Source organism: Cryptomeria japonica, chromosome 7 (genome assembly GCF_030272615.1).
Source record: "Cryptomeria japonica chromosome 7, Sugi_1.0, whole genome shotgun sequence".
NCBI classification, from domain to species: Eukaryota; Viridiplantae; Streptophyta; class Pinopsida; order Cupressales; family Cupressaceae; genus Cryptomeria; species Cryptomeria japonica.
Genome location: NC_081411.1, coordinates 777,348,752 through 777,360,812, shown reverse-complemented (window position 1 = coordinate 777,360,812; position 12,061 = coordinate 777,348,752). Strand labels below are relative to the sequence as shown.

General features: G+C 33.4%; 1 protein-coding gene across 1 annotated transcript; it reads left to right on the top strand.

Moving 5' to 3' along the window:
* Positions 1 to 7,267: 7,267 nt before the first annotated feature.
* On the top strand, positions 7,268 to 10,779 carry LOC131068918 (longifolene synthase-like). The gene is made up of 10 exons (XM_058004200.2): positions 7,268 to 7,287; positions 7,400 to 7,487; positions 7,608 to 7,792; positions 7,879 to 7,994; positions 8,195 to 8,439; positions 8,577 to 8,668; positions 8,794 to 8,883; positions 9,376 to 9,733; positions 10,102 to 10,353; positions 10,444 to 10,779. The coding sequence occupies exons 1-10, from the start codon at positions 7,268 to 7,270 to the stop codon at positions 10,738 to 10,740; spliced, it is 1,743 nt and encodes a 580-aa protein (XP_057860183.1). The 3' UTR covers positions 10,741 to 10,779.
* Positions 10,780 to 12,061: the final 1,282 nt, after the last annotated feature.

The following is a 12,061-nucleotide window of genomic DNA, read 5'->3' as shown; positions in this document are numbered from 1 at the left end:
CATCGGCTATTTTGAAGAGGATTTTTCTGCTTCATCGATACTCGATGAGGAAGCTAAGGTAGTTGTTAGGAAGGAAACCTTAACAGGGGAGCATAAGCCGATAGACCTAAAGATAGACAAGTTGGACCTTGATGTCATCGGCTCATCTGAGAAACATAGGGTGTCCTGACACCCAATATGCTTTGCAACATGATGAACAAGAAGGAGGTTTTATCGGGGAAGCATATACCAATAGACCAGAGAGGTATGAAGATGCACAAGTATGAGGGCGATGTGATCAGGTCATCGGAGAACCATAGAATGAGTTGTTTTGATACCCGATAATGTGACCCGATGTACCAAATGAGATGCGGACTATGAGGAGGACTCATCAGAATAACTTTTACCCATTGGAGGAACATATTTGGAGCTATGCCGAGACCCGACAGTCTACATAGAGAGATCCCTATGTATATATGCCCATATGCATATATATCTATATACATATTTATATACTTCTATATACATGCATATATATTTATGTATACACATATGCACCTATATGCATATATCTATGTTTACACCTATATGCATATATATATGTATGCCTATATGCATATGTATCTATATCCATACTTTTATATCTATATATATATGCATATGTATGTATGTATATATAGATTTAAGATAATCCTGTTATATGTGTACAGGTGAGCATTTCTGTCACATTTGTGAAATTTCCAGCCCTATTATGTCCTTTCATTGTATGTTGTGTTGTATATATGCATATATTTGTATCCCTATATGCATACCAACATACATTGTGTATATTTATTTGCTTTGCTCTAAGAATACTGTTTATAGGTATATGCATGATTATATGTGCATATATCTATATATGTGTCTGTGTGTATCTATATATAGTTATATATGTATACGTGTGCACATATAATTATATACATACAAATATATACATACATATATACCACTATCTGTGCATATTAATATGTATACCTTCCACTATGTATGTGAATGTGTTGTGAATGTGTTGTTTTTAGGATTATATTTAAATCTATGCCTGCCTATGAGTATCCTAGTCTGAATCCCTATATGTTAATGATGTGGTTCTATTTATTTCATCTGCCCCTAAATTAGCTAGCTTATCTGCCAATGTGTTAGCTTCTCTATATATGCGATTGAGAGTGTAATCTGAGAAGCTTTCCATTAGAGAAAGGGCTCTATCCAATAAACTTCTGAGCTCCCAGTTTGGCATTGTCCTTGTCCTTATTGCATTAACTATGATGGCTGAGTCCCCTTCTATTTCCAATTTGGATATTTTTGACTGTTTGCATAGGTTTAAACCCTCTATTAAGATCAACAATTCTTCTTTATTGTTGGTGCAATGCCCTAGATATTGGGATCTCAATCCAATACATATCCCATCATGTGAATGTATTATACATCCTACCCTTGCCTCCCCTGGAATGCCTCTGGATGCTCCATCAAAATTGAGATTACACCATCCAATCTTCGGGGGAACCCATTTCATGCTTTTCTACCATCGGTCTTGTCTCCGTTCCCCTTCCCCAAGAAAGGAGGGATTTTAATCCCCTTCCACTACTTTCTGATGTAGTTATCCTAGTTTGTAAATGTCTTGTCATGTTGTGGAATGGTCGTATTCCTATTATTGGAGGTTTTGTGATGGAGGCTTCTATTTTTGCTATCAAATTTTCTACCTTCATTTTTGTCTCTTGGAAAATTCTCCTGTTCCTCTCCTTCCAGATCTCCCAGATTACTATTGTTGGGCTGCATATCCATAAATTGTGGAATATTCTGTTCCTTTTGATGATTGGCCAACTTCTGAGCCAATCCTTTAGGTAAGGGATGAGGGCACCTAACCAACCTAGTTTTGCCATCAGCCAACACCAACATTTTTGTGTGTAGTTGTAGGTTGTGAATATGTGATCATTTGTTTCCTCATCTTTCTTGCATAAGAAACAAATTGAGGGTCCTTCATAACCTCTAAGTTTAAACTTCTCCATAGTTAGGACCTTCCCCTGAAATGCCACCCATGCAAAGAAGCCAGCTTTTGGGAGACCAAATTTGTCCCAACATATTGTGTTAGGGATATAGTCCTTGATATTGTTTGCCTCATCATATATGGTTCTGAAACCATCTTTGTAGTTGTATTGTCCATCCTTTGATCTCGACCAAATAAGCTCATCTGGCCCATGTTTGAATGTTATTAATCTGCCCTCAAGAATTTGCACCAATTCTCGATCATTGTTGTCCACCAAGAATGGGAGCATGTTTTTCCATTCCCATCCCATTGTCGATTTTCGTGCCAATGTCAATCCCTTATATGATTACCCCATAAAGATTTCATTTGGTCTTTTATACTGGTTGTGTTCATTAGACTGTCTATTGAGGGGTAACCCCCCATAAATCTTCCCAGAACAAGGCGGTTTTACCATCACGAATATCCCAGGATAAGTGGTTCTCTATGAGCGACCGACTTTCTTTTATAAAGTTCCAGATTCTAGATCCCTTGGGTGGGTTTGTTTCCCTAAATACTGCCTCTCTCTGATTTTGTGATATGTATTTTCTCCTAAGGATTCTTTCCCATTTGGCTTCTGAGGATGTGTACATTCTCCATGCCAATTTTTCCCCTAACGCTTTATTTTTCCATAGTAATTTTCTTATTCTCCTGCCTCCATCACTATTTTCTCGACATATCTTTTCCCATGATATCAGTTTCATTTTTTTTTATCCTCTGCACCATTCCAATAGAAATCTCTAATTATTTGAGTTAGTTTCTTATATGCCCCTTTTGGAAGTGGAATACATGATAAAAGATAAATAGGCATTGCTGCTAATACTGTTTTTATGAGAGTTAATCTTCCTGCCCCTATCAGCCATAAGGCTTTCCAAGATGACAACTTCTTCCTTACTTTTTTAATTAGGGGATCCCAAAGTTTATTGGTTATGATACCTTTGTCCAGAGGCATCCCCAAATACGAGATTGGTAGATGACCTATTTTGTACCCTAGATATAAAGCTATCTTGTATTCCTCCTGTGCTTCCATATTAAAGAAGAATATTTTTTATTTCTCCTTGTTTACCATCTCTCCTGAAGCCAGCCCATAAGATTGTAATATATTCTTAATTTCCTTGGCTTCTTTTAACTGTCCTTTCCCCAAAATCATTGTGTCATCGGCAAACTATTGGTGGGTACATGGTTCTACCTCACCAATGATCTGAATCCCCGTCAGTCTGCTAGACCTCCGTGATGCATCCAAGCTTCTACCTAAGGCTTCAAACATAATTATAAATAATAATGGGGATAAAGGGTCACATTGTCTGAGTCCCCTGGATACTTCAAAGAAGCCTTTCGGTTTCCCATTTAGTAGGATAGAGAATCTTGGGTTTGACATGCAGAAGTAAATCCAATTGATCCATTGTTTGTTAAAGCCAAAGGCCTTCATGTAGCTACAAAGGAAATACCAATTTACTTTGTCATAAGCCTTTTTGATGTCTAATTTTATTAGCATATTAGGTTTCCCTTGGGACTGATAGGAGTACATGGGTTCCTGTACAATAATAATTCCATCTAGAATTGATCTATTGGGTACAAACCCTGTTTGTTCTTCTGATATTATGGCGGGTAGTAATGTTTTTAGTCTATTGGCCATGACTTTTGTTGAAATGGTAGAGCCAACATAGAACATAAAAAACTAAACCATGATTGCAGAGAATGGCACAACTGAAAAATATTATTGATTTGATTTTGTAGGATAAAATATATTATTAGATACTCTTATTCATTCTAAATTTGTACCTTTAAATAGGCAATACAAAACAGCAAATGGTTGTGTAACTGCACAACTGAAAACACAACCGTCGGTAGTTTTATTAATTAAATCTAAACTAATGTAATAACACCAACATTAGCTAGTAGTTTATAAGTCATGTTACATAGAGAAATGGGTCTGAACTCTTCCCACTTTGAGGGGTTCTCCTTTTTGGGAATTAAGGCCAAAAAGGTGTTCTTAATCTCTTTTAGGAATTTCCCTACATTGTGGGTAGATTCCAAGGCATTGGTAACCTCATCCCCTAAGATGTTCCAACATTTCTAAAAAATGCTAGAAGGGAAGCCATCCGGTCCAGGGGCTTTGTCTCCCTGAAATTGTGCCATAGCCGTTTTAACTTCTTCATGGGTGAATTTAGAGTTTAACATTTTATTATCACCCTCTGTTATCAGTTTGGGTATGTTATTTAATAAGATTCTATTGTTAAGGAGGTCTGAGTGTTCCCAGTTGTTGAGGATATTATCAAAATACTTGGTTGCATCTTTTGCGATCAGATCTTGATCCATAATGATTTGATCACTGTCATTGGTAATTTGAGTAATCTTATTTGCTGCCCTTTTCATTTTGACACTGTTGTGAAAATTTTTGGTGTTTCTATCTCCATCTTCTGGCCATGTCTCTCGAGATTTTTGTTTCCAGTATATCTCTTCTCTGGCCAGAATGCCTTCATATTCACATAAAAGAAATTTTTTAGCCTTGTATGTTTCAGAGGTCATCCCATTTTGCATCACATCAGTGTTTATTGTCTCTATTTCTTTCTCAATTCTTGACTTCTCCTTGAAGATGTTTTTAAATTTCTTTTTGTTCAAATCTAATAATTTATGCTTAACCTCTTTCAGCTTGGAGACTAGATAGTACATTTTTGATCCTACAAAGACACTCTCCTTCCACCATTTTTGTATGTTGTGGAGGAAGTCTTCATGTGTAAACCACATTCTTTCAAACTTGAAGGGACACCCAGTTTTCTTTATTTCCCCCATAAGTTCTAAAAGTACTGGGTAGTGATCAGAGCCTGACCATGGTAATACTATAGTTTTTAGTCATGTTTTAAGATCGGTTAGATCTCCTTTAAAGAAAAATCGATCAAGTGTTTCTGCAATGTTGGAGAAATCTTTTCTTCTATTATTCCATGTGTGAAAACTCATCTTAGTTCTAATTTCAAGTTATTTTTGTTTATCAAGTTTGTGAAGTCTCTTTGTGGTTGTCTAATGGTTTTTATACCACTGCTTTTATCAGATGAGTATAAGATGGTGTTGAAATCACCACCTATGATGATGTGTTTTTCAACCTCGGTATTTAAATAGTGTTCAATTTCCTGCCACACTAATCTCTTTTTATCTGGTGGAATTGGGCCATAAACATTGATAATAATAAACTCAAGATTTAGACTAAGAGGTCTTACTTTGCCAACCATCCAATTTTGCATCTTGGTTTGACATGTGAATGTAACGGCATTTTTTCTCCATATTACACCCAGTCCCCCCGATGCCCCTGTAGACTCCACCGCTTCCATCTGCCATTGGGTGAATTTTTTACTAAAATTCTTCATATCAGTCTTGCCTAGTTTTGTTTCTTGTATCATAACTAGGTCCATAGAAAATTTTAGTATGCTTCGCTTAATCAGTCTTTGTTTGTTAGGGGCTCCCAAACCCCTAACATTCCATGTAAGTATATTTATACCTCTATGAGGGGGAGAGGAGATTTTCCTTGCCCCAATAGTGTTGTGATTTTGGCCTGCGCCTCCGCATCCCCATCCATCTTCTTTTTGCCTAAAAAAGACTTCCAACCTTTTTGTTGCTCATGGATTTACCACGGTCAGTAGTTAATTTCTCACCTCCCATCTGGAGGATACCTCTGTTTTGTGGGTTGGTTGAAGTATTGTTTGATACTATGTTATTTTCCGTTTCCTACGTATTGATCAGTTCATTGATAATGAATTATCTTTCCTCATTTGCATTCAATCCTTCCACAACAAGGGATTCCTCCAGATTGGGAGAGGCTATGGTTGTATCCTCTTGAGCCACCTCAGTTGCGTTGGTGATTAGTAAGGGGGTTTTGGGGGGATCTGAACCTGTTCTATATTGGAGATGTTGACATTATCTGCCCTATTTGTCAGAGTATCAATGAGTACCTCCTCAATAAATTCTTTAGCTAGTTTATCCATTAAATTTTCTATAACATTGTTCAGTTCTTCTTGGATTCGGTCCTCATTATCATAAACCTGAGTTTCTTTGTTGTTATCAGCTCTGTCTAGACTGCTACTCAAGATCGGGAAAGGAGGCAGGGTTGGGATATTATCATTCTCTTACTGACCAGTGTTTATAATAAAACCGCCCCTATCATTATTAAATTGGATGTTTATCTTATCATTTGAAGCTCTATGGTTGTCATTTACTATTTCATGCGGCTTCTGCAAATTAGGGTTTGACCTTTTGCAGAAAGCTAAATCTTCTGCTACCGCGTCAGTATACCATATCGGTTTTAGAATGTAGCTTCCATCTATTGTTTCTAGGATTATGTTTTTTAGGTCTTCCATGTCCCTGTTTACTTCTATTAGCAATTTTATGTCAGATTTATCCGACCAATTTTTCTCTACGGCTATGAATTTGCCCAATTTATCCCCAATTTCTATAAGAATTTTGGCATGCATTAATTCTACAGGAATATTGGGGATTTCAATCCATTTTGATACCCTTTTAAATTCATATCCCTTAGCATTGAATTTAGGTTGCCAATCAATGAAATTGAAATTTACACCTTTGTAAAAAACATATTCTTCATGCAATAGTTTGGCCTTCAAGGATTTTTTCTAGCATTGAATGTATAGAAAATTATTTTCTAGGGATGTGATACTTACCTAGCCGTGGAATGTAGTTTTCCACCATTCCACTAATCCATCGAGTGGCTGATTAATCCCTCCCCATTTCGCAAAGAGCTTGTGCCCTCTGCAATAATTATTTAAATACATGGCTTCTCTGGGGTTCGAAATTTTGATGAACTCTGGGTTGGGTTTTGTCGCTGCTAGGGCACCCTCTCTCCTTGCAACATGATGGAGCGAGTCCCTGAGCTTCGAGACCGGCCTTGAATTGGCTAATTTGGGGCCATGATATGGCAATGCCCTTCCTCCATCCTTAGCAAGTCTTCTATAATCCTCTGCTCTATAGTTATGTGGACGGGAATATTGTTGTGGCTTTCGAAGGGGATGTTCGGGTCCTGAAGAATTTGCTCGAAACCCCAATGGTATGTTGTTTGCTTTGGTGGCACACTCGAGGATTCGAGAGGTGATGGGGATCACCCACATGCTTTCCAGAGAAGCCCTAGCCTCCCTCTTCTCTGCCCTAGCAGCGTTTTTGCCCAATACCAATTGCCACATGGGGTTATGTGAAGGTGCTTCCCTGCTGGATGGAGGCTTGCCAGCCATGTCGTCGTTCCTGCCCTGGTGTGGAAGAAGATTGCCATGATGTCGATGTGCAGAGCTCTTCTTTTTTTTCCAATTCCTACTAAAACTAATAATAATATAATATTAATATAATAGTATAATTCCTGCAGAGCTCTTCTGTTTCTTTCGTGGAAACACCAGAAAAATCTTTAAATCTGTGGAACGATGGGTTTGTGCAATCTATGCAAACATCATACGCGGTACTTTTCTACATTATTATGCTCTACTCATTTTGATTGTATTACTATGTTATCTATATTTCTTTTCTACATTATTCTCCTATATCTATTTTTTTTTTCTATTGATTATATATTTTTCAGGAATCTGAATACCGTGAACGTGTTGAAACACTGGTTAAACAAGTCAAAATCTTGTTAAAAGAAATGCAGACTGGATTTGATGGCGATCTAATCGAACGGCTTGAGATGGTTGATGCATTGCATTGCCTCGGAATAGATCGATATTTTCAGGCTGAAATAAAAGAGGCTCTTGATTATGTTTACCGGTCTGTTAAAATTATCTCTTAACGTTAACATTTGGATTGTTAAAATTCTTTCAGAAAGTGTTAAAACTCTTGTTAAATGGATGCAGCTTTTGGGATGGAAGTGTGGGGATAGGATTAGGCTGTGAAAGCACTACAAATGATTTGAATACAACTGCTTTAGGACTGAGAGTACTTCGACTATATCGTTATCATGTTTCTGCAGGTATTCAAATAATTCATTATGCTTTTCCATTGTTCTAATAGGGCATCTTAATTTCTGGTTCTTTTCAAAATTCTATTTATTTCGATGATTTCAAATCATTCTCAAGTTTCTTATAATTAAGGTTTAACATTTTCAATTACTGAGTTCTATTCTTGTTTATCAATAACTAATTATTTATTAACATGCTGTATATTGAAAAGATGTGTTGAAAAATTTCAAGAACAAAAATGGGCAGTTCATTTCCCATGGAGGAGATAATGATAGTAATCTGATCGATATAAGAGATGAATACATGATGAGAAGTATGATCAATCTTTTAAGAGCTTCAAGTTTAGCATTTCTTGGAGAGACAGTTATGAAGGATGCTAAAGTGTTCAGCTCTGCTTATCTCAAACAATTATTAGAAAAATCTGAAGATATAAAGCAGAAAAGTTATTTGAAAGAGGTAATGTATTTTTTTGGAATTTGTTTTTTCTAAATAATAGATATTAAATCTAAGGCGCAGCTTACACAAACACAAATATAAGTATCAAATTTAACATTGATTATCTATATATATATTTTATTTTTTTAATTTTATAGGCTGAGTATGCTCTCCTATATGAATGGCCTTCTACTTTTCCTCGATGGGAGGCACGGAGTTATATAGAAATATATGAATTGGATAACTCGAGGTAAGAGCTATAGGATGTTATTAAAAATTTTAAATTTTTTATTTTTTATTTTTATTTTTATTTTTTTTAAGGTTAGGAATATCGTAACTTTTTAAGATTCATTTTAATATTTTTTAATTTTTTAGGTTGAAGGACAAAATCATTTTAGAGTTGGCCAAATTGAATTTCAATATATTGCAATATATATACAAGATGGAGATGAAGAAACTCTCGAGGTAATTATTAGGGTGGAAAAAATTGAACAATTATTAACTTTATTTTTCCAATGATTTAATAGGAATCATATCTCCAAGTTTTCTAATTTAAATGTTCATATAACAAAAAATAAATTTTTATATCATAAGAATATGCATCTCATTTTAGAACATATTTTATTATGTCACTTGTTAAGTTGATAATTTTTTTTGTCTATAATTATTTAATTCATGTTTTATAAGATATTATGTTATGCAACAATTACTCTCTTTGATTTATTGAATTAAACAAGTACACATAATTATTAAAAGCATAGCAATATTTCTCTTTAAAAAGTGGCCAATATATGCACAATCATTTAATTACTATTCTTTAAATTAGGCTTTCTAATCATAGAAGGTGTTATTAATCATCCTACTTTGTTCAATTAGGAGGATATCACTTATTCTCATTTTCATTCAAATTCAATTAGAATTTCAAGTGAAAATTAATTTGATTATTGTTCATTGCAGTTGGTGGCAAAATTCTGGGGTCTCAAAATTGATTGCAGTTAGAGAGCGCTCAATTGAATATTACTTGTTGGCAGTTAGTGCTATAGATAATGTAGAGTTTGGAAGTAGCAGAATAGCTTTGGCCAAAGCAACAACTCTTGTTTCCTTATTAGATGATCTTTTCGATGATCACTTGACCCTTGCACAAGTTGAGCTTGTTATTAAGGCTATTATTCAAGGTTGGGATATTTCTATTGTACAAAATGTTCCAAGCAATTTTAAAAAAATTGTGGAATTTGTTTTCAAAACATTACAAGAATTGACAAGTGAGGCAACTCAAATCCAAGGACGTGACATGATGCAATTCATTACAAAAGCAGTATGTATTCTTTCCTTAAATAATTCTAGTTGAAACTATAGAAAAATAAAATTATATATTTTTTATTTTATTTAAATTGACATTAAAATTATAAAATCACTATATAGAAAAAATTAAATCATTTAATATTTAATACACATTTAGATTTTGTTCTTAAGTATTTTTTTCTAAAAGAACATTTATAATATTATAAAAAATAAATAGAAGAGTTTTAAATCTAATTTGAATTTTTAAGAATTATGTAAATATTATTAAATTACTTCCAATAATTATTGTAGATTATATAAATTAGACTTAAGTTATAGCATATTGATCATAAAATTAAATCATGGAATAAATTTTAAGAATTTCATAATATTGTGTTTTAGTGGGTAGATTATGCCGAAGCTAGTTTGAAACAAGCACAATGGAAAGAAGGTCAATATGTTCCAACCTATAATGAGTACATAAACATTGCTGCAACAACTGGAGCAAGTGGACTATTATCATTGCACCCAATCCTCTTAGCATTTCCTAATTTGGAAGATGATTCTATTGAGAAAATATTTCTCAGTAAATCAAGATTCTATGAGCTTATATGGTTGACGGGATGCATAGTGGATGATATTCATGATTTCGAGGTTTATTTCCTTCTATTTCAATTTCATGATTAATTATAGATAATTTTTTTATCATGCTTATAATATTAACATATTTTTATTCTTTTGAAGGATGACAAGCTCCATGGACAAACAACCTCAGCAATTTCTTGCTATATGAAGGACCATCATGAATATTCAGAAGAAGATGCATTAATTCATATGAACAACCATTTTGATGAGTTGCTTACAGAATTAACATGGGAATTTCTGAATCCTGACAAAGTTCTACTAGAATGGGATAAATTATACTTCAATCTTGGCAGAGGAGTTCAGAGCTTTTATATATTTGGAGATGGGTTTTCATATCATGATAAGGGAGTCAAGCAACAAGTATTCAAAGTTCTTTTTGATTTAGTTAAAGCATAGAATGATAGTGTTTATATCATATGAAGGCCAAAATAAAAGTTTACTATAGTCATATTGTCATAAATAATGGTCATTAATGCTACATTCCTATAGAAAGATACTATACTTTATAAAATATACTTTTACTCTTTGATAATAATTCTATTGGTTCTACACTTTATCAATGTGTTACTATAATTATTCATGCATTAGTACTTTTAATTACATGTTGGATTCCATATCTTATGAAAGTGTTAAATAATCTACATTAGATTTAATATAAATCCATCTAATGTTATATTTGGGTATAAACATAATTGAAAATATTACTAGGTTAATTATTTATACACTACATTCTATTTTTTGTGGATAGGATTAATTTACGATGCACCTTTTTTAATGCATGTCACACATTAATTATATTTTATCTATAGACATCTACATTGGTAGATTTCCTCACAAGTTGCACATGATTTCATTATTGACATTTCACATTTGAATTGAGTCATGCTTAATGCATCTTTATGGTTTGAAACATCCCCATAAAAATATAAGGGCAATAACAAGTAAAACGTTAGGTAGCAAATATAAAAATAAAGAATAGCGATATTAATTTAGTATTTAGATTATAAGATTTTAGAAATTATTTTTTTTGTACATCATTTTCTAAGATTGGTTAGGTAAATATACATGATATATAAGGAATAAAATATTTTACAAATATCAACCTTTAATGATCACCTCTATTATATTAAGAATTGTTCACAATTTAAAAAATATATAGTATAATAGTAGTGCTATATGTAATAGCTATTTGTTCTTCTATAAGATAAAATTGTAGATTAGCAATTGTTTCTTTAAAAATATCTCAAATTTTATGAGTTTAATTTGAATATGCCTTTATTTTATCATGGAAAACGAGATTATTTGTAACTTTTTACTAAACTTTGAATGTCTTCATATAATGTGGAAGAAAAATATTACACAAGACCAAGAATAAGTAAAATATTTCAAACCCAAACTAACTCCTTTTCTACTCTATATTCTATTTCACATGAACCTAATGATATGATTTATTTTTTCTACTTAATATTATGAGGATTAATCCAAGTCGAAAAATATAACTGGCAATAGATTTTGTTTTTTGTTTATCTCCACTTCAATCTAAGTCTATCAAGCCAACCAAGGTAATTGAGTACTTATTACCATGGTGGATGTTATAGTGATTTGTGTTAAGAATGCATGTATAAGTATGTTTGTAGCCTATCGGGTCATAAAATGACACAATCCCAACACTTACAAATAAGAATAGTTATTTAGAATACATGAATTCAATTCCAAG